Here is a 24,096-nt window from a genome sequence, read left to right on the forward strand (position 1 = left end):
TAAAGAAATTCACTGTCACTGTCAAGTCGATCTTACAAATTAATCTTAAAGAATGTTGAAGACGTTCGGCGGTATCCGGTCAAGGATTCGGTTCAGTTGATCGTACCGGCCGAGAACTCGACCTTTTGACATTATCCAATTATTTGACGGGTTTTCGACGAACAGTATCCGTGAACGATGTGCATAGTACACTAATCATTCCCGAAAACTTTGAGGAGTCTTTCACAGTCATCTGCGCTGAATAGAATCTATTAAACGACCAGAATCCCCAAACAATACGGTAATAAATTGATGGACATAATAATCGCCGAGCAGAATTCCTGCCAAACCTTTCTGACGGGAAACTATAATATATTATAACCGGTTCCTCAGGAATACTCTAATTTGCGGCTATTAACGCGATTATAGTATAAGCACGACGACTTCAATTCGGAACAATTCTAAATACTTGGTGAACGGTTCGAAAGCAGCAATATAAAAGTGACAGAATAAACTTGTGTACGACCCGACTAACTGTGTGCAAAATTTAAAATTAATTATAAAACTATGATTTTTAACATATCTAGTCTGACTAGTTTTATTTTTTTATAAAACATAAAAATGTCATCATTATAAATAAGTACGATAGGAGTTAACAGTACTAGATTTGACAGAGAGTATTATGGGCAAATACTCCAAGCTACAATTTTTTTAAGGTCATCATAAAATTAAATATATATATAGGCATATAGCGTATACATTATTCCTAATTTTTTCAAACTATTAAATGTTTCAATGTCAGACCAGTTGGTGGTGTTCGGTATTTGGTAATTATTAACGGATGTTAATTTTTTTTTTTTAATAATAATTTGCTAATCCGTGACAAAATATAAGAATAACAAAACCATTCAATAGTGAAAGTAATTTATTATAAATATTATTGTTGTTACCTACTTGTTTGTTGCCGTTAGTTAATGTTTGTCGCAGTGCGGTTTACTTATATGTATTTGTCCATTGTCAACTCTTCTATTACATTTAGTCGTAACATATAATATATTGCATATAATTGCATTTGTAGAGAATTACATTTTTAAGTGGTTTCAAAAAAAGTTACATCTCTTCATTTGAAATGTTTGCTGAGCTCTGAGGTATAAACTATATGCTAATTTCCATATTATTAAGAATATATTATATTATAGTTGTAGTCTTGTAGAATGGTTTTATTAGGAAATAAATAATAAATTGTAATACAAATACAATAAACCAAACAAAAAATACATAAGAAAATGGCGGAAATCGTCAATTTGATATTATATCTACATATTGGTGTAGTTAGAGGAGTTTAAAACACCTTCTCCTCCATTTTGTCAATATTCATAGATATATAAATATTGTTAAATTTCATACCAATACCTTATTATTGAATATTTTTAAAACTTTATTATATAGAATTTAAATATTATGTAAAAACATTATTTTAATAACGTTATAGCAATTAAAACTTTTTAAGAAACTTTGAACTTTATATTTGATTAATACGTATCTAATATTTTTTGGTATATGTACTATATATAAGATAATTTAAGTATTAAAAAATGAAAAAAAATATTAATATTATTATTATTTTTATTGGTAACATAATTCTCCACATGATAAGGTTGACACTCATTATTTTTTTTTTGACATAGTCAAATATTATTCATTAAAAATCCATTGTTTGTGTAGTTTCATCATTTAAATACTGTATGAAGCGCAAGACTCTCTGCGTGTATATTGACATCTTAGTTTCCATTTCATTACGGACATTTCGAAATATTTAGTAGATAATTTGTTATGCGAGAGCGTGCGCGCGATAAGAGTTTTACTTTTACATAACATTTAAAATATCTGTCTCCTAAGCCGTAAGTATCAACACTAGTGTGTTGAAAAAACCGGTCTAACCCGGTAGGACTTGAGTATAGTGTATAATAATAACGAGTATTGTACACATACTGTGTACACCTGCCGACCCCTCGACGAAATACATAATTGAACAACAATATTGTGTTATGGTATAGTATATAATAGTTGTAAACGTGCCGGACGTCGAGTAATATATACAGTTATACGTCTTACTGTAGTTGTTCATTTTTGGTGCAAGTCGAGCCGACGACGCTACGACGGTAACCAAGGAACGTAAGTAAATTTTTTTTTTAATAAACTAAATCTAAAATTAAAAATAAATAACAACAAAAATGATTTTGCTGAATTATATTGAACGTAGTATAAAGGTAAAAAAGTGTCCGTCAAAATGATCGTCACCACAGCACTGCGATGGGCTTGCTGTTTGATCATCGTGGCTATACGAGGGCTTGATGGACTCGACAATGGGCTCGCACTCACACCACCGATGGGGTGGCTTGCGTGGCAGCGTTACAGGTGCATCACAGATTGCGAAACGTACCCCGACGAATGTGTCAAGTCAGTATAAATTTTGTCAAAACTAAATGGGGTGGTAAATAAGGGTGTTCTAGTTTAAGCGGTTCAATTCATTTAATATGTCAATTGTTGTGCTTCTCAAAATAAAATTCAGAATTTATTTATACACATCAATTCAGTTTTTAAAAAATACATGTTGCCTATTTAGTAATAACTTTTCAGTGGTAAATTTTAATTTTTTTTAAAATTGTTTTGATCAAATTCGGATTGCAAATATTTTTTTATCAAAAAATTGTTTTACATACTTTTCAGCGAACAATTGTTTATGAGAGCAGCGGATTTATTAGTTAGCGAAGGCTACTCTGAATTGGGTTATAATTATGTCATAGTGGACGACTGTTGGTTGGCCAAGAACAGATCGGCGGATGGAAAATTAGAAGCCGACAAAATAAGGTTCCCAAGTGGTATTAAAGCCTTATCAGACTATGTGAGTAATACGGAATTCGATAAATTATTACTCAACGAATAATAAGACACTTGCCACCCCGTGGTAGGACACTGTAAATCGAATTGGACATATTTCATGTTAAAAAGATTCATTTTAATTCCCACTCAATACTGATTTATATGTAATTATTATATACGATAAGGACTTTGAAAACAAGTTGGGATGTCTTGCCTTGTCTTACTTAGATTCTACTAGGTAACAACTTTTAAACCAATTTATTTATAAAATAATTTGACTTAAAAAAATGTAAAAATGTTGTATACATGTTTGTATAATCAACAACTAATTACGCTTTTACAGATAAAAAAATGAAAAAGTTGTTCATAAGACCTAAAGTATATATATCAAGATTTTTGACGTCCAAATAAGTTTTAAACATCAAAATAATTGATAAATATTTAATTTAAATATACCTAAGACTTGAAAATGTTATACAAGATTCCTCGACTTGATCTAATTGGAATTTAAAAATGTTTAACGTAAAGCTACGTGTTGATTATAATATTCATAATGTATTATTGGTGGGAATAGACCACATACATGCAGATAGCAATAATTGTTCATTATCCTTAAAAACCATAATTTCAGTTATACTCATAACTAGCATAAAAATTTTAATTTTGTAAAAAATCTAACGTAAAAAAATCGAAAATGTATTTAAATTTAAATTTGATAATATGTCACTCAAATATTAAAGCTAACAAACACAGGATTGGCTCTGCTGATCTCAAATTTGACACGTTGGGCATGACCATAGGGATTAGAAAGAAAACAAATACTGTATTTGCATCATCTTAATAATTATGAAAATTATCAATAGGTACATTCTAAAGGTCTTAAGTTTGGATTATATGAAGACTGGGGTACTAAGACATGTGCAGGATATCCTGGAGTATTGGGTCATGAAGAGTTGGATGCTAAGACATTTGCAGAATGGGATGTTGACTACGTCAAACTAGATGGATGTTATTCAAACGTTAGACACATGGATAAAGGTAATGATAAACAGCATTGAAATGATAAAAAATTATATTTTAAATTAAATTAATTAGGCTATCCTGAATTCGGAAGACATTTAAATAACACTGGAAGACCAATGGTATATTCTTGTAGTTGGCCAGCTTATCAAGAAGAAAAGGGAATGTTAGTAAGTATCCTAATTTGTATATATTTTATACTGTCGAATGTCGATTGTAAATTAAAATCCGTAAATTTCACCAACAGATTGACTATGCATCAATGGCTAAACACTGTAATCTTTGGCGTAACTATGATGATATTGATGACTCGTGGGAAAGTATGATCAAAATAGCAGATTATTTTGCACAAAAACAAGAATTTTGGGCAAAATACGCTGGACCTGGACACTGGAATGATCCAGACATGGTAGTTACATTTTTAGAAATGTATATAATATATAATATGTGTGTAAAAAATTAATTTTTAATATATTTTTTTAAGCTTTTAATTGGTAATTTTGGATTAACATATGATCAAAGTAAAACACAAATGGCTATTTGGGCAATACTAGCTGCTCCATTATTGATGTCAAATAAATTAACAGAAGTGCACCCACAATTTAAAGAAATTTTACAAAACAAAGAAGTTATTGAAGTCAATCAAGACAAACTTGGTATACAAGGCACTAGAGTGTTTAGAGTATGTTTGTCTTTAAATTTAGTTTATAATATGTACCATTAGTCATAATAACTAATTGTTTTTTTTATTAGGATAAAGGTATTGATATTTGGACTAGACCAGTTGAACCTTTTAATAATGGATACCATTCGTATGCTGTAGCATTTGTAAGCCGCCGTGTTGACGGTGCTCCTTATCCGTACAATATAACATTGGAAGATTTAGGTCTCAAAAATCCTAATGGTTATTCACTTATTGTGAGTTAAATATTTTTATTAATTTCTAGGTTAAAATTAATTTTTATATTAGTTATTAACACTAAAATAATCTGATTGTACTATATAATTAATAATTATAGAACCTTTTTGGAAAAGAAAAAAGTCCATCCTCTTGTATTTATAAATCAAGCGATCCAGTAAAAGTTCGAGTAATTCCTTCAGGTAACAGAATATCATTTTTTTTAAGCTTAGTATTTAATATGCACAATTAACTATATTATTTTTATAATAATTATTCATAAGCTTAAATTAAATGTGTATCGATTGTTAAATTAAATTAATTAATTAATTGAAAATCCTAACAGGAGTGGTTTTCTTGCGAATGAACATAGAAAATTCAAACAAACCATGTTCAGATAATAGCAAGAGTCAGTTTTTCAAGTGATAAACAAGAATATCCCAAGGCAATATAAATAAATAATACATTTTAGATTGTAAAGTTTATATTTTTTAAATATTATTTATTTAATAACTTGTTGGCTAACAAAAAATATGCCTTAGATTTTGCTCAATAATATAAAACAAATTACAAATTCTTAAGATACATTATAAGTATAGCTTTTATTATTTATAGTGATTGTGACAATTAAAGATCTTACTTGTTTTATATTTCTGGTACACTGGAATTCTCCAACAAGTATATCACCTAAAAATTAAATTATGATATTAATTACTAGTAGATTTGTTATTTTGAATCATCAAATATCAAATACATAACAATCTACTATCAATTATTGACATGCATTGTAAGTATTTTAATGATGTCATTGAAAGCCAAAAAACAATTAATAATTATAATTTTATTTATAAAACTTTTATTATTCAGTTTTTTACATTATTTGCTTTAAGAAAACATATACCACAGTAATTAATTATTTTATTAATGTATAATTTGTAAGTTAAAGTGTATATATTTTTTTAAGCTATTGAAATACTATTATTGTTTTAAAAGGTTAAGTTTCGCTATACCAGTTAGAAAAAAATAATAATTTACTAAAGTAACTAGAAAAACTTATAATATGAATGAGTATTAAGTTTATTATAGTTGCTCAGAAATTAAACTTTATAAAGTTTTTTTTTATGTTCTAAAACTAATTTTAAATCGCAAAGAATTAAAAAGAATTTTAAAGTAAATATTTAAATTAAATGAACCTCTATTTTTGCAAACTAATGGTTTATTATACTAAATAAATCTCAAATTTATTAAGAACTGAAAAAATTACCTTCATTCACATCAATTGGATCATGTAGAAGAAATACTGTCTGTTTCCAATGAGTGGGTGGACAGTTTGGTGCTGTTGATAAAATCACTGTGTTATCATTATCAAATCTTGAATCAAAGTATCCAACTATACTAGTCATTGAACATGTTTTTTTAACATTAAGTTTAAATTCTACTTTAAAATTAGTAGAATTAGTATCACATGTATACATGTCAAAAGTGCAAAGTTTACATTCTTCAGTAACAATTTGGTCAACAGGTACAATTTCAACTTGTGCTTTGTTTAAAGTTTCTGTCCTTAATGAAGGCATACGAAAACCATATACATCTGACCAAAATCCTAATATTTCATCATATCTATCTATAAATTGTTAAAAAAAGATAAATTACAAGTAAATATAAAAAACAATTTTAATTATAAAAAATATCATAATAAATACTAAAATTGAATTATTATTTATTCTCACCCATATCACTCACACCACAGATAAATAGGTTACATTCATTTGGCAACATAATTCCATTTTTATTTAAATATTTGTCACGGGCAAATATTAAACTATCTAACATTGATTCAAATAACAAAAAATATCCCATCCATTCAGAAACAATAGCATCAACTTTTTCAATAGGTAAATTAACATCCTCAATTCTTCCTTTGATTGGCACAATCACATCATCAAATCCATTTTCTCTGAAAATTTAATATAATATTGTTGTTCATTAATTGACTAATATTTTTACAAGAATATTAAAAATTAAAATACCTAAAATTGTCCATAGCATTGTACAGTATATCAGCTTCATCAACTGCAAAAACCTTAACTGCTTGTGCTTTGGCCATAAACATAGATAGTATTCCACTACCTGTGCCTAAATCTAATACAGTTTTGCCATTAAATGAAGGCGTATTCAATAATATAGCAGAGCAATAACTTTCTGTTCGTACTTTATCCTGAAAATGATTAATTTGCTTATTAAACAGTTATTATTTGTCATTCTATTTAGAAGACTTTAATTATTGATGTTTTTAAAAATTTAAACATTATCTACATTAAAGTTATTATAATACAAAAATAATTTATACATTTATAACTATTCAAGAATAGACAAGTTATTGGACTTAAGATATTTTCAAGCTAACATTTATAGAAATTCTTAAGTTATTTTGGCAAATGAATTGAGTATCTGTATAGTTTAATTATTGCTATGACCTATAAATAGGTAATTAATTCTTTACTTTAAGCATTTCATAGTGAATGTCAACAGATGAATATGAACCAAAATAGCCATGATCATCTTCTAAGTTTAAAGTAGATGCTGTGTTAATGGAATCATTTGGCCGAGCAGATAAAACTTTTGTTAATGTATCTTTCATTTGTAGCATTTGATTGTATGCGTCAGCTAGTTCTTTTTCTTTTACTTCCAGCTGAAGATATTGCATATAAAATTATTTCAATAAGAATAATTAAAATAAATAGAACAGTTGTTGTTCTCACTTGTTTAGTAACTGTTTGAATTTTATTTTGTATATGGCTAAAATGTTCAGAAGACAATGTAAACTGATTATTTTCAAAATTGACTGTATATCCAGATTCTGATTCTTTATCATCTTCAACTACATCATCAATATCTTGATAATAAAAATAAAATAAATTTAACAATTATTAAAATAGCTTTGAAATATTTTAATATTTAATTTTTTTTAGTTTACCTAATATAGGTATAAACATAGCAAAATTATAAATATAAGTTTAAAACTAGTTATAATAAATTATTAAAATAATTAGAATAACTAAATTGGTTAATCAATATTAACTCATAAATATTTAATTTTAGCAAAATTAAAAAAAAAATGTTTTGTATTATGAGAAGTTCTTAACAAATGATAAACTTATATCCTACCAAATGGATTACAGTGCTGTTATATATCTATTAATAGATTTAATAATTTAATTTAACCATAAATTAATAATAAGGTCTTTTAGTTTTCTTACCAATCATTAGCCAAGGATCATCTTTTAAAACTGGTGTTAAGTATTTATCATCATTCCACGGCTGAGAGTCAACTTCAAACAGCATACTAGGATTAAAATTTTCATCTTCTTGTATCTGAGTTCTTGTGTAGTTGATGCATTTGATATAAGAATAAAAATCCATGGTATACTTACGTTTTGCCAATGATAAATCAAAATTATGGTCCTTAGCACAGTGAACAATTGCTTCTGGTACATCATCATATAACAGTTCACAGAACAGACATTTTACCATATCTGGTCCACTTTCCACCCAGTCACCGAAACTGTGGTCAGAATCTGAATCTACAGACATCTGAAAATTAAATCGTAAAACATTGATTTTAATATAATCAAAAATGACGATTCGGACACAATAGGTACTTAAGCTTATGCCTACAACATTTATTATAAATCAAGTTAAAACGGATTAGAAATTTAAAACAAATTATGTTAATTTAAACTTACGACTGTAGGGTCATCGGTCATATATCTAGAAAGTAGACGGGATTATTATTGTTGTTGGGAAACCACGACTCGCCACTCACGAGTTACAAGTCCGGATCAGTGTTTTAACGCGAAATTCAAAAGTTCAAAACATGTTTTTATCGGATAACAAACCTAACCTTGATTGAGTGGTGGAGTAGTGATAAGAGACAACCGAAAAAAGATAAGATATAGTGGACCTAGGTCGAAGTTTAAAACAAATCTTTTTAAACTGTGGTCGTGGTCGTAGTGGAAGATATATTATTATGACCATTTATGATATTAAAACATCATGAGTCATATCGGTTTTCGGTAATCGCCAATCGGTTATTGCCATATCGGTAGTAAACTTCTAAACTTGGTGCTGTATTCGTCATTCAATATTTCGATTGTACCATATGCTTTATTAATATTTAATACACAATATTGTATATATCTGTACTGATTACTGATTACTTTTAAGTATTTACTACTCAATAACAATCATTAATCATAAGTTATTATTTGATATTTTATATTCACCAGACAAGATGAGTGCGTTATAATATAACAACTAGTCATACTATACATGACTATATATAATTAATGGGCATCGTTTCTCGTTGTGCTTGTGTTCTCGCATAATAGACCCTTATTAGGACGACTTGTTTAGAATACCTTTATGGTGATACGTATTTTTGTACATATTTATTATTGCAAATCACATGGCGAAATACTTTAACAAACATTTCCTAAGCACGTTAGCGCTGTCCACTGGTGTCGGTGCCGTTAGTGGTTTCGCAGTGTTCTCGTTTCTAGAATCAAACGAAACCGAAGCCCTGGTACAGAATGAAGTAGAACAGCGGTACTATAAAATATTCGAGAACAAGGAATCGAAATGGGATTCTAACTGGGACAAGTAAGTGTGTCGCTCTGCTTGTGTTCTAGTGCGCAGACGGTTTTGTGTCTAATATTCAAACAATAATATTTTTATATCTTCTTGTTTGTTCTTTGTGAACAACATCTATCGCTTCGCCTAAATATCCAATATAATATTAATGTTCAACTGTGACAGGAGTGTGTTTTTAACGTTTTTTTTCAGGTGTTAATTCAACCTCATTAAAATATTTACTATTCCTGTCCGTCAGTCTTGTTCATACATAAAATATTTCACTACTACCGCTAAACCACTGCAAAATGGAAACATCGACAAAACGAAGTGGCCGTCAGCCTTCAGCTAAAACGAAAAAAGAAAACATCCAAGTGATTGTGAGATGTAGACCGATGAGTTCTAAAGAAGTGTCCAATGGGTATACAGAAGTTGTGAAAATATCCAAAGATGATAATTCTGTTGCTGTTGCTGTTCCCAAGAATGATGATTCTGAATATAAACAGTTTACATTTGATTCTGTTTTTGATTGGAATTCCACTCAAGAAGAGCTGTATAAAAAAATGGTCCATCCACTCATTGAATCTATTTTGAATGGATTTAACGCTACTATTTTTGCATATGGGCAGACTGGAACTGGTAAAACATTTACAATGGAAGGAATCCGTGATGAAAAACTTCCTTTATCTGAACAAAAGAACCGTGGAATAATACCCAGAACTTTTGAACAGATTTTCCAAACTATTGAACAGTCAAATAACAAACAATATTTAGTGTTTTCTTCATACTTGGAAATATACCAGGAAGAAATTCATGATTTGTTAGAAGCAAAATCCAAAGGAAAATGTGACCTTCGTGAAGACAAAGATGTTGGAGTTTATGTAAATAATTTAAACAAATATATTTGTAAAAACGTCCAAGAAATCTTAAAAGTAATGCAAGAAGGTAATAAAAATCGAACAATTGGTGCTACAGACATGAATGAACATAGTTCTAGGAGTCATGCTATTTTTACAGTTACTGTTGAAATAAAAAGTTCAACCGAACGTATTAGGGTTGGTAAATTGAACCTCGTTGATTTAGCAGGTAGTGAAAGACAGAGTAAGAGTGGAGCTACCGGCCAAAGGCTCAAAGAAGCTGGAAAAATAAATCTTTCACTATCTACTTTAGGAAATGTTATACACGCACTTGTAGAAGAAAATTCCTCGCATATACCATACAGAGATTCCAAACTCACTCGATTATTACAAGATTCATTAGGCGGTAATTCAAAAACATTGATGATTGCTAATATTGGTCCAGCCAGTTATAACTGGGATGAAACACTAACAACTTTACGCTATGCTAATAGAGCAAAAAATATACATAATGCACCACGTGTTAATGAAGACCCGAAGGATGCTTTAATTAGACAATATCAGGATGAAATATCAAAGCTACGTAACATTTTAAATGAAAAATCATCAAAAAAAGTTACTTCTAAAAAAGGAAAACATGAGGAAAAAAATTATGATGTGGAAAATCTTCAAGAACATACTAAATTCTTGGAAAAACAACAACAAGATCTAAATGAAAAACGTAACAATATATTAGAAAATAAAGAAAATTTATCTACTGATGATCAAAATCGAATGTTATACGATATAGAATTAGAAAAGGCTAAAGTTGCCGAAGAAATGGATTTTATGGCTTCATTGATTACTCGTATTCAGTCCATGGAAAGCAGTGTGTTAAGAGGAGGAAAATCTATAACAGATCATTTATATGAACAGCAAAGTCAAATTGATAAACGTAATAAAGAAATTCAGGAAGAAATAAAAATGGAACAAGAACTAGCTAAAAATTTAGAAGAAATTGCTGGTTATACTGAGTCAATCAGGGAAACTTATTCAACATTGCTGGAAGAAGTAGAATCTAAACAAGCTAAATTTGACAAATTAATGGTTCTTTATCAAAGCCTTAAAGGAGAATTAAAAGTTAAAGAAGATGAATACTCAAATCAACGAAGAGACATTGAGTCAAATCAAGAAGCAATGACTCGTCAATTAAAACTTGGTAATATAATAATGTCAAATTTTATACCTCAAGATGAACTTCAGAGTGTTAAAGATAGATTATATTATGATGATGATACCAATGAGTGGCGCATGGTTAGTAATCAATTAGAAGGCCACACACGTGGCTGCATTAATGGTGTGATCAATACAAGAAGAAATGAGAATTTAATAACATTAAATTTACTTACACTTGAACATAAATTAGAAGAGTATAAGAAACCAGAAATTTCTCCTTCATTATTATCAATGCTTGATGAAGCATTAAAAGTTGAGGATGATCTGCAGGTTGATGCATCAATTGCAGAACGGCCCAAAAGTGTACGCAGTGCTGTTGGACCTAAGATTAAACCCACTTCAAATAAAAACTACCCTAGAGCACGAGGCTTAATACCAAAATAAAATATTTGCTGGATGCTTGAATTTGTGCACCAAATATTTATGTTGTTAATTTTATAATATTTGAATACTAACAACTACTATCAAATAAGACTGCATTGTTAAATTTATATTCTGCTCACTGATATATATATTAAGTACCTAATACCTATAGGTATATTTATTTATTAATATTTTGCTTTTGTATGTTCTTTCACATTCCTAGTCACCTTTAAGAAAAATTTATTTTATTTAGTTTCCTATTTTCTATTACTAATGTTTTGCTTTATAATCTCAATTGTTTTTTATTTGCTTATTGCAAAATAAGTCCTAATCAAAACTAACATAGTCATATTGTCTAGTCTTTCAGCACAATGAATGACACTAATAAATTATATTTTATACTATATATTTCTTATTTGTTCTTTATTTATTCTTAACCTTTTTCTTTTATCACATGTAAATGTTTTTGAATGTGTTTGTCAACATATACATTTTCAGGCGACAACCTAAAAGTCTAGTAAAACCAGTTGACTCAAATAAACCAGAGCTTCAAGATAAGTATGAAAAGAAAATTGAAAACCAAAAGTCCTCTGCAACAAGGCACATTTTCCTTATTAGACATGGCCAGTACAATGTATCTGGTGAGACTGACGGAGAAAGAAAGTTGACTGAATTAGGTATGTATCTAATATCAATGAATAATAACAAATTTTTGTGTCCAAAGAAAATATTTAAATGTGAATGAATTCATTTAAATCAAAGTTTATTATTAAATACTAGTATCTTGATAGAACTATTTATTTCAATAGGAAAATTTGACTTATTCTATGGTGATGAAATATGCCTAATAATGTTAATTTTATTTATATACTGTTATCTTAAATATGGATAATATTTTCAGTTTTGTAAACTATATTAATAAATAACAAGACAAAAACTATTATGATAACTTACCCTCTTTATTCAATATTAAATCAATAACCACTACCTTTATAAAACATTTACATTTATAATATATTTATATATGTTTAAATAATAATGTTTTTCTACTGTATTTATTTATTATCTACAATTGAATTATGATATTTACTATATTTTTATTAAATTGTTTATAATTCAAAAAATATTTACTTGCAGGGAGAAAACAAGCTCTGTTCACCGGTGAGCGCTTAAGTATATTGAATTATCCATGGACAACAATTACACAGTCAACAATGACTCGAGCAATGGAAACTTGTTCGATAATTCAAAAACAATTGCCTGCAAATATTCCTCTAACATCATCTGATTTATTAATGGAAGGAGCCCCAGTACAACCAGATCCGCCATCCAAACACTGGAAACCTGAGTTATATGTAAACTTCAATTTATTAAATATTTACCTCTTATATATTTTGCATATAATAAACCTACATAAATTGTTATTATTATGTTTAGCAGTTCTATAGGGATGGAGCTCGTATAGAGGCGGCTTTTCGAAAATTCATTCATAGGGCGCCACCTGAACAAAAAGAAGACTCTTATGAATTAATAGTTTGCCATGCAAATGTTATAAGATATTTTGTTATGAGGTAATTTTAATATTTATTTATTGTGTAAAAGCATTTAATCCTTAGTTGTAGATGATAAAAATGTGAAATCATAGGTATTGATAACCTTAACAAAACCTACAATTTTATTTTAGAAATAGGTTTTTCGCTATTTAAAAAAAACTTTGTTTTGCTCTTGTTTTAACTTCATTATTGTGTTTTTGTATTCCTGTGTTATAGATCATTGCAGTTGACACCAGAGGCATGGTTACGTTTGAGCTTAGATCATGCAAGTATTACTTGGCTTTCTGTTTTTCCTAATGGAAGAGTAGCCTTACGATGTTATAGTAATTCAGGATACATGCCACCAGATGCTATTAGTCATTAAGTACTACTTACAAATTATCAATTTATTATTGAATGAATTAAAAGTACTGAAATGTTATACATGTTTTGATCAATATTTATTTAAATTAAGCATAAAATAATGTGTTGTCATACCTATATCAAACGCTTTATTTGGGATGCTGATCGTAGTATTGGAAAATGACTTTTTAGTAAATATTTTTTAGATGTAAAGTGAAAATTTTCTGCTATACAGTGCTTTAAAAAGTTATTATTAAAATTAAATTAATTTAATACATGAACGTATCAATATTTTTTTCTTAAAATATCAAACATCTGGTACAAGAAAATAATGTTATAAATAAAAAATATACTCATTCAAATTAAGATTTATAAAAAAACGTTTGTAAATATTGTTAACATTTTTAAATGATTGGGCTACTCCTGCAATATTTGCTTAGTTCTCTCGTGTTTTTTTATATTTGCCTACTTAGATATAAACGACACAATGTAAATAGTGCAATATTCATACACTCAAACTATTGTTGTAATACTAGGAGTTTGCATGTTTTTAAATAATCATTAAAAACATAGCTAAGTTATATAGAAATTTGTTTCATAGCAATACGAGTTTATATTTAAAATTTATAGTTGCATATTTTGCATATTTCACCATTTTTCATTTATAAGTGCATACTTGACAATTATTTATATGAATGGGTAAGTTTTTAATTCACAACTTAAAATAATTTCCTAGTTCAATGTAAATTTTAAACTAAAACTCAATGTAAGATGAAAACAAATCTGAGAAAAGGAAAATAATTATCTCAGATAATGAATCAAATTAATCTATATAATCAAATTTATCTATTTATGTATCATATAATATTATTTACTACAAAGTACAAATACACTTTTTTAATAGCAAATTTAGTGATTTTTAGGGCATGAAATGCCTAGCCCTAATGATAGAGCTAAAGATTAGTAAAATAAATAGTTACAGTCAAAACATTTAGTATTATTAATTATCATTATCCTCAACCTCACCTACGTGCTACATGGCTAATAGGTGGTTATTCATTCTTAATATGCATATTTTTCTAGTTGCGTTTTTTTTTCATTCTTCTATATTATATTTTAGTATTTTTCTGTCAATTGATATACTACTCATCACTTCAAATCTTTGAATTTATTGATTAACTTAAAATGTTTGTCTAATGTCTACATGATGTAAAATCATTTTTTTTTCTAGAATATAAACTGAAATATTAGTATATTTTACTATTAAAGGCTTATACTGTAAAAAAAAATTTTGAGATAATAATGTTTTTGTTATACATTTTTATTTATTGAAATAATCTTTCGATATTTAACGGCGTTTTGGGTAGGCAATTATGGGGCATTTGCATACCAACGAATGAATGAGAACACCATGACAAAATTGAAAATAATAATATGATACCTACACTATCGTATTCACTGGTAGCAAATCATGTAAAGAATGATTAAATTAACTCAAAACTAGAATAAGTATAAGTTTAGTTCGTGTAGTCATAAAATAAACGTATTATTATGTATTTAATGTTTAAAATATATTACAGTAAGTCAAATTTCAGTTTAAATTTCTGAATATAATATTACAATATATAAAGGTAGGTATACTGCAGAAGTAATAGTTCGAACGTGTAATGACGTATTTATTTGATTGGTTTGTAAATCCTTGTACACGTGACTCCATCAGCAGTCATCGACTAAAAAATACATATAAGCACATAATTATTAGTATCTATGTATACATTATACAATAATATTAATATAACGCTTTTGCATTATAAGAACTAAAAAAACTTGTAATTAATAATATAATATTAATTGTGATCCCGACCACGTATGTAGAGTGCGCTTATATCGTATCGTATCTATAATAATTGCGACCAAGGTAGTTATAATATGTATTATAACTACCTTGATTGTAATTAAAACTGGTTTAAATTTTAAGTTCGGAGTTGAACAATGATGACATTGTGCTTATAATGGCGTATGTGTCTGCCACTACCCTTTGGAGCAATAAAAATGCTTCAACTCCATTATGTATATCCCGATAGGAAACTAAAAAGTGAATCTAGTTCACTAGTTACTAGTTAGTACTTTGGTAGGAAAAAAGTAAATAATTATTAATCCTTGGAGTTGTTAATAATTGAGAAAAAAATAGAGAAAAGCAAGATTTTTACGCAAACCCAGCTATAGAAAAAAATTGTTTTTAATTTATTTTGATGAAGTAAATTCTTCATAAGTACCTAATACTTTTACTGAAACTCAAAATTCTAAAATATGTATGCATTATTTTTTTTATAGACAATAGACATTCTAGCTGTGATCAAACCTTTTAAGTAGGTACCTTATAGGCTATAGCATTGATTATAATTTATAAATACTAGTATTTATAATCAATGCTTATAGGTAGTTTTGCGTGCTGTTTGAGAATTTGAGATACCAAATTATATTTACCTCAAGTCTCAACCAAGAGCAATATATTATTTTCCATTACGAAATAATTAATAAATATTTATTATTATGAATGGAACTCCGAACTTATAAGTTGCAACTTAATAGTACCTAATCACATGCAAATATATCATAATTGATCAGTGATCGTGGACTATGATTGTATATAAATTATAAATATACCTAATGTAAGAACACGGTGAATACGTTAATAAAAAAATTGAATATTTTTAACCATTATGATAACGAAGCATATATAATAATTAGTTATTACTGATTAATGTTTATACTAATCACATAGCTGTGTATTATTATTCAAATAGTATAAAATATAATAAAAGAGCGCTGGGCACGCGACTAATGCGTATTATATTTATCGTTATTTATAATAATTAATAGATAATCACAAATATATATGATGAATAATAATAATATTATGTGAACTAGACTAGACAGTGGTATAACTAAACTGCTTATTTTCGGAGATGCGTATATAGAGTACAAACCATATTTATGCGAGGAAATCGTAACTATCATAAAGTGGCCATTTTTAAGTATTCTTAAAATGTTATATTTTTTATTTGTTATCCTGGCACATTAAAACCTTAGATGGTTTACAATAATTAGTGATTATAGTATGTGGCTGACTATTGGTACTTAAGTTTGAATTGTTGCTTAAAATGTTGAAATAAGGGAATGTAAAATGTACAAATACTACACAAGTTACGTCAGTTACGAGACAAGTCCCTGAAAGGGTAGTTTATTAAACATCATGATTCGTTTAGAAGGAATAGTTTAGAATCTTTAGATCATCGTTTCTCAACCTTTTTAGTATCGCGTCCCTCAAAATAGGTATAAAATATAGTCAATCACTTCGCTTCCCCTCCCCCTCCATCTATATTAAGTACAAATTTGAAAAATAAAAATATCCTATCATTCAACGATCACACTAATTATTTATTTTATAATGTTTATTCATTTTTTTTTATATATATCCTTATCGGCTAATTTTAATATTATTATTTTAAGTATTTTTTTTTCAATAAAGAGTTTTAAATAAAAACTAAAAAGGTATACATTTTGTAAATCAGCGTTTTATTATTTTTGACCTACGCGACCCCCAGTCAAGGTTATCGCGACCCCCTGGCTGAGAAACGCTGGTTTAGATAACTATTACCATTTTGAGTTGATCGGGTTCAAATTCTCTGATTATCGTTGTCTCTTTTCTATTGCTTAAACCTTTTTGAATGTGCACCAGCTTGTTGCCCTCCTGAGTGATGATCGACCTCACTTTATGGGCGTCTAATGTTTCTTCGACGAATTCCTCGCCAAGGTTGAACTCGATCGATGTGTTTCTGATCATTGTGTTGCACGTCAACACATACTTACCGTCCTGGTTTTTGGTCAGCTCCACCACCGGAGTCATGACTTTGCCCAACGTGCGCATCACCTCAATAACACCTGCAGAAGATTCACCCGAGTAGAATCATTTTCAAACATACGATAGGTACATGATATGATTATTGTAATCTAAACGTTAACAGACGTCTTCAACTATATCATCAATTTTTTTCTGTTTTCGATTCATACTGGTAACGGCGGTAATATTTAGGTATTATACAATAATATTATATTATATTATTTACTTGTTATTATTTACTTTCCTATAATTTCTACATTGTCTATTACCTCATTTCAGAATGTAGATCAATACGCGGGCATATATATCTACTAATATTGCGTGTAAGAATGATTATAAATTATAACAATGTGTTTGTTGCTTTTAGTAAGTACTTATATATACGATATTATCACACGTCATTTATACCTGAAACGTTACGTACAATATGTTGTTGTTGCAGTAGTTATCCGGTGCGTAAATACAGACGCAGCGACGAGTCTAAAGGTCGTAGAAACGCTTAATTATTATTTATTATAATTTATTATAACACATAGACTTAACTTTTTTTCTGTATTATCGACGAGGGACCTATACAATATCAATAAACGGAAACATCGGTAAACAGCGCTAATAAATAAATACTATAGTCTATATAATTCAAAACAAAAAAAAGTGAGTATTATACCTACGCGCGGCTTTGCTATATTATCGTAAGTATTAATAACGGGTCACTGTGATGGATGTGTTAAATTTGAATTCAATGACTTATCATTGTATACGAAAAACTATCTGAGCGGAAACGATCTATCAGTCTATATCGGCTATATCACTAAGTATATTTCATGCTATGTTTTTTTGGTGTTACTATTACTCTATTGGCTATTAAATAAAGTAATTTACTGTATAATTAATACAGTAGATTGAATTAACTTATGTCAAAATTGTTGCATTTTATCTCATCTTTGCGTGTACAAAATATAATAATATACGTAAAAGTTTTATTTTCCCTCACATGATTTTAGCTCAAAATTATAACAAAACAATGAATTTATTTATAGGTAGTTAATTAGTAACTAATTTTGTCAACATTTAAAGTTCAAATACTTATAAAAATATATTGTGCCAATGTATTTTAAATATTTTTACATATCTATAAGAAAAACTTATGTAAAATCGTGTATTAAATTTTCAAATTTTTTCTTCGGGTTAGGTTTTTTTTGGGTAAAATTTTTCTATTGACATACAAAGAAATTTAACTAAAAAAAATTTCAAATGTCTATAGTAAATTTGACTCAGTCTAAATATTTTGAAAATTTCATCATACATAGAAAATGATTATAATAAACATTTTGTGAAATTTTCAAGTACCTATCTACGTTAATTATTTTATATTAAAACATCAAAAATAGTTATTTTATGAGCAAATACCTATAAGATATTGAATATCTTAATAACAGTTTAAACTTAAAATGCTCATGATAAATAATAAATGTTATTTTCTGGTAGGAACTTTTATAGATTCAAAAACTTTTAAAGAACCTTTTATTATATTTTCAAATCTTAGATAGGTATAAAAGAAATTATTTTATGAATTTCTGAATTCCTATAAAATAATTTAAAATTTATAATGTAATGTATAGAGAATAACCTTATAAGCTTTTGTAAAAATTTTAAATTTCCAGCGTATATGGATATTCGTTTTCAAGTTATACCGACAAAATAAAATCGATTTTTTTGAAAACTGAATTTGCGTAAAATTTCTTATTTTCTCTTATTCTGTTTTCCTGCAAATATTTTTAAAAATACTGACTTAAACTTTAAAATTGTTATACATAATTTATTTAATTACAGTAATAGTCATTAGTCTGTAACGTTAAAGTATTCAATTAGGTACTATAATGATTTTCGTATCGATTCAGCCAGTGTAATATAATATTTTACTCGGGATGCAAGTTTAACGTCGGTTATCGCAGTTATTAAACATATTATATGTTCACGTACTTATTTATTTTTAAATTATTTAATAATTAATATTATACCTAGGAAACTGAAGTAAATCGAATAACAAACGGGGCCAACGGTAAACTTCTTATTATAGATAATGATAACAATAATATTAAATGGATATTTCGCGTTATAAATTATTAAATATGGTAATTAAATATTTATTAACTTAAAAATACTAAATAGTATAGTATTTCGATCATAAATTAAACTAAGTATTTACATATCTTAAATCACAATAGTGTATGCTAATTCATTCTTGAATACAATTAAGATTAAATTAATAGTATAATATATTATATTGACGCAATAAAAAGTAAAAACAATTCTATAGGAAAAATTGAATTAATATTTTTATCATTTTGTCTAGATTCCATTTTAGACTGAAGTAAATATTACTACCTACGGTAAATACAATATAACAAACAAGATTCGAGGCAATTTTGAAATTTAAAATTTACGACGACCCATCACCTTTAATACAATCAAGTCGATATACTATATAAACATGGGAGATGATGGTATATGACGTATGTATCGGGATGGATTCGTTTATTTCTCAATTTATGTTGACGACGAAACTATTTAAATTTTATTGACACGAAAAGGATTTACGATAACAAGTATTTTGAAGCTAAAGCAGTAAAAGCAATCTATTTCTTTATGCATTTTGGACTACCTACTATACAGTTATACTAATTTATTTAATTTACATCAATAATTAATTAATGTTGTGAGTTAGTGACATATGACACATATTTTATAGGATTTTTATTTGATATTAATATGGTGTAAATATAATAATCTGATTTTTTTTAGTATATTATAGAGTATTATTTTATAACTTAAAAGATAATTAAACAAAACATATTTATTACATTTCTTTACATTTGTTGTTAAGTCCAGAAACGAGTAATGTTGTGTTATTAAATCAAATGTTATCAATAGGTTGCTATAGTGTATCTATTAATTTTCTACTTATTTAAAAATGATATGTATAATATTAATATAATAAAAGAAAGATAGGTAGGTATTATATTTTATAATAAACTACTATATAAATTATAAATTATTGATTAAAAACTTACCCAGAGCTTTACAGAATTCATCAAAATTTTCGCTGGTTTCCAGCTTGAACTTTTTATCAAAAATCAGAGACATTCTTTACTATTTAGTTTTACTGACTGCAAACCAATAAAAAACTGTTTTAATTTTTCTTTCCGGCGGTCAAACGATTACTGTATACGCGTATAAAGGTACTGTGTGAATTTATAGTCAACATCTAACATGCACTTTATGTTCAATTCGTATCTGGTCGGAGGCTTTTATATGTTTAGTAAAGGAACGTGAGAAATATTATATGTATTTTACGATTACCTTATTTTTTTCATATCGCATTTATCAATAACGTGATTACATAAATATCATAATATACATTCTTGAATGCGTATATAAACGTTCATATTTATAAAAAATAAATCAATTGAACCGATTTAAATTATTATCAAGTACCTACAACTTTGATCGGTATAATAGTAAAATGGACGCCTCGGCGACAATTTTGAAGTTCAAACTATGGTTATTATTTATATTATAAGTATCTACGCGTTTTGTTTTTTTAATAAATTTTAACTTAATATGTGAATTATTGTAAAACATAATTCTACATACTACATATAATTTATAGTACCTACGTAGCAATTTTATTTCTATTTATTTTACGCTAAAAAATATGAAAACTCTAATAACATATTATGATTTTATTAATTGAATTACCACATGGGCTTTTGAGAGATACATATTAATTGTAATATAAAAAGTGTCGTAACAAGTATTCTTAAAAAGTACGAATGAATTTAAATCCAAGCCAGGAATTTAAATACAGTAGATTCTTATTATATTGAACGTCGTTATCTCGAACTCCATTGAAATCCCTATGAAACTACCATTACACTTAATAGCATTTTTCTCTCGATAACTCGAAATAAAATTAATCGTTTTTCGTTATCTCGAATACACAAATAATATTTTTATTGCAGTAGGACATAAAATTAAATAATACAATCAGCATAATGATTATGATTTCACCCGTTGGTAGTCAATAATATTGTAATCACTCGTGTCTCGTATACAATATAGTGAAATGGAAAATACGCGTAAATTAAATGTCCTAACAATTGATTTTTACATTTTTATAAAAACAAAAGAAATATTAAACAAACTGTAATGACAGATTAAAAAAAAAAAGTTATTTATTCATTATTGTAGTTTATTGATATGTATGTTTATTGTATACCACTATACCAGTGCCGTAGCCAGGGGGGGCTTTCCAGGCTCGACCACCGGAAATGTCAAACGACAATAATTTTATTAATTTAATTACCGTTTGTGATGGTGATAAAGCAAAGCCACTCTATCACACTTACTTGATCTCGATCTTTATATTTGTACCTATTTTAATATAAAGCTTATATAGCTATATTCAGTGTACTAAAAAGTAAAAATTATGTTTGACATGAATAAAGTTTTTTGTTAAGTTATTTAATTGTTTATTATTTTATAATTTTAATTTTTTTTATTTAATTGTATAATTAGTTCATGTACGGCTTGTGAAAATTGTGAATAATATATTGTAGAAAGATACTTTTGTATTTTTTTTTTTGTACCTAACTGATTTAAAACTTAAACTAAAACTAACCGTGCAGATGGTTTATGACAACATCGAGCTTTCCGTGTAGCAAATATTTATAGAATGTATATAGTCATATACATATCAAGGCACGACTGCACGAGTGAGAGTAATAACATTTAAATTATAATTAAAAATCAACTTTGTGGGTTTCTTAGAAAAAGTAATAATTAGAAATTTATTAATATTTAAGGAAAGGCCGATTTTTAAGCACCAGTTGTTAAAGCTTATTAAATAACTCAGGGATTCTATCAGTATCAGACAGAAAAATGTTCACATCAACAAAAAGTAAGATATTAGAATTGTTAAAGGGGAAAAAAAATAATATACTAATAATAAATAAATAAATTAGAAAAGGAGACAAGTGATCAACTTGTGGAATGCTTGAAGTGACTTCAATCTCTTCAAATACATAATGATTTATTGAATCTCACATGTAGAGAAATAAAGGATGAGATCATGAGAACCAGTATAATACGGGATTAGAGAAGCTAATTTTTTTTTAATTTTAAAATTAAAAAAATATGATCAATACTATAGAACGACTATTAAATGTTTGTAAAAATAGTATCAGTTTGAAACTTGAATGCTATGTGAAAATGATTGTAAATGTAAAATTAAATTAAGTTAATAATTAACCAAATTTTTATATATCTAATATACTGATGTAGACAAATATAGAATGTCTATTTCACAAAAACTTTTGAATGTCATGATTTCTGATAAATTTTTATTGTGCATAATACCTATATTACATTGTTTTTAATAATTTAGATGAATAGCCGAATAGTTAACTTTCTATATTCTGGTATTTAATTAATCCCTAGAGGGTTGGTTAAATATATATTTTACGAAAATTGATTTTTCTTGTTTGTTTATTTTCTGGTTACTATTGGTGACACTGAAAATATTTTCCAAGAATTTTTCATAACGGCGTATTTATCATTTAATTTATAAAAAAATTTAAAATCTAAACAGCATAAAATTTAACTCAAATCCCGCTAGAGTTTAATTTATAAACTATATATTTGCTTTCCATATATTATTTCTCTTACCTACAAACTACTGATTGGATTTGAATGGGATTTTCACTGTTCAATTTGCATTCATATCACAATAAAACGTAAAACATTTTGTTGACAAGAAAAAGGCCTATCGGGATTACTTATTTTTAAACAAAGTTTTATCTGATGAAGTAGTGAATGGTTTTCAAAACTTATTGCATCAAATAGTTTCTTTGGCTAGGTCTTAAGCATAAAAAATGTCATAGATCGAATTCCTGTTCCCGGGAATTGAGTGGTATAGAAGAAAATATACACTAGTGGCTACAACATAAGCGCAACTGGGAGATCTGGGGAGTTTATCCCCGAAAATAAATTATTCAATTGTTTCCTAAAATATTAATAAACCTTGTAAAATTTAATAGTTCTTTTTTGAAATTAATTATTTAATATTATTTTTATTTATATTTTTACCTACTACCTAGTAAATACACATTGGTTTAATTATAATTGTATAATATTAACAGGATTAAAGAGACTTAGAGACGAACCTACTTACTTAAGTAAGTGTGATTTTAATGTAAAAATTTAAATTCCAGCAGAAAAATTGTTTATGTGATGACGATTTAAATTAAAAAGAATATTTTATTTTTAATGCTTTCTATGTCATCGTGAACTAAATTATTTGCAGCACGAAAATCAGGTTTTATCGACGAAAGTTTACGTATTGTTACTTCAGTTGATAGTTTAATGCGATTTGACTAAGAGGAAAGC

The 24,096-nt window shown here is 27.5% G+C and overlaps 5 protein-coding genes across 6 annotated transcripts in view; 3 read left to right on the plus strand and 2 right to left on the minus strand.

Annotated features, from left to right (window-relative positions):
* LOC132917249 (alpha-N-acetylgalactosaminidase-like) overlaps positions 1-5,373 on the plus strand; it is a 40,516-nt gene extending 35,143 nt beyond the window's left edge. Inside the window, exons 2-11 of the mRNA XM_060977895.1 lie at positions 2,092-2,154; positions 2,243-2,439; positions 2,710-2,884; positions 3,726-3,900; positions 3,958-4,052; positions 4,130-4,291; positions 4,367-4,564; positions 4,636-4,800; positions 4,902-4,983; positions 5,127-5,373. Of these exons, the coding sequence (XP_060833878.1) occupies positions 2,270-2,439; positions 2,710-2,884; positions 3,726-3,900; positions 3,958-4,052; positions 4,130-4,291; positions 4,367-4,564; positions 4,636-4,800; positions 4,902-4,983; positions 5,127-5,206 (1,302 nt within the window). The 5' untranslated portion in view covers positions 2,092-2,154; positions 2,243-2,269 and the 3' untranslated portion in view covers positions 5,207-5,373. The remainder of the gene's footprint in view (positions 1-2,091; positions 2,155-2,242; positions 2,440-2,709; positions 2,885-3,725; positions 3,901-3,957; positions 4,053-4,129; positions 4,292-4,366; positions 4,565-4,635; positions 4,801-4,901; positions 4,984-5,126) is intronic.
* On the minus strand, positions 5,247-8,686 carry LOC132917248 (protein arginine N-methyltransferase 3-like). Of its 2 annotated transcripts, none has more exons than XM_060977893.1 (8): positions 8,527-8,686; positions 8,041-8,374; positions 7,543-7,676; positions 7,284-7,472; positions 6,811-6,998; positions 6,511-6,737; positions 6,045-6,404; positions 5,247-5,467 (listed from the first exon to the last, which is right to left on the minus strand). In XM_060977893.1, the coding sequence occupies exons 1-8, from the start codon at positions 8,545-8,547 to the stop codon at positions 5,358-5,360; spliced, it is 1,563 nt and encodes a 520-aa protein (XP_060833876.1). In that variant the 5' UTR covers positions 8,548-8,686; the 3' UTR covers positions 5,247-5,357. The 2 variants fall into 2 exon arrangements, with proteins under 2 accessions (XP_060833876.1, XP_060833877.1); XM_060977894.1 differs by lacking the exon at positions 8,527-8,686 and having other exon boundaries at positions 8,041-8,126; positions 8,215-8,348.
* A 616-nt stretch (positions 8,687-9,302) lies between these two features.
* Positions 9,303-12,253, plus strand: LOC132917246 (kinesin-II 95 kDa subunit). The gene is made up of 2 exons (XM_060977890.1): positions 9,303-9,442; positions 9,626-12,253. Exon 2 carries the CDS (start codon positions 9,721-9,723, stop codon positions 11,866-11,868), a length of 2,148 nt encoding a protein of 715 aa, XP_060833873.1. The 5' UTR covers positions 9,303-9,442; positions 9,626-9,720; the 3' UTR covers positions 11,869-12,253.
* Positions 12,254-12,307: 54 nt separating this feature from the next.
* Positions 12,308-13,764, plus strand: LOC132927005 (serine/threonine-protein phosphatase PGAM5, mitochondrial-like). The gene is made up of 4 exons (XM_060991451.1): positions 12,308-12,524; positions 12,985-13,202; positions 13,285-13,418; positions 13,617-13,764. Exons 1-4 carry the CDS (start codon positions 12,308-12,310, stop codon positions 13,762-13,764), a joined length of 717 nt encoding a protein of 238 aa, XP_060847434.1.
* Positions 13,765-15,288: 1,524 nt separating this feature from the next.
* On the minus strand, positions 15,289-20,953 carry LOC132917250 (fatty acid-binding protein, muscle-like). Its single transcript, XM_060977896.1, has 3 exons — positions 20,721-20,953; positions 17,404-17,687; positions 15,289-15,472 (listed from the first exon to the last, which is right to left on the minus strand). Exons 1-3 carry the CDS (start codon positions 20,791-20,793, stop codon positions 15,419-15,421), a joined length of 411 nt encoding a protein of 136 aa, XP_060833879.1. The 5' UTR covers positions 20,794-20,953; the 3' UTR covers positions 15,289-15,418.
* Positions 20,954-24,096: the final 3,143 nt, after the last annotated feature.

Source organism: Rhopalosiphum padi, chromosome 1 (genome assembly GCF_020882245.1).
Source record: "Rhopalosiphum padi isolate XX-2018 chromosome 1, ASM2088224v1, whole genome shotgun sequence".
Taxonomy (NCBI): Eukaryota; Metazoa; Arthropoda; class Insecta; order Hemiptera; family Aphididae; genus Rhopalosiphum; species Rhopalosiphum padi.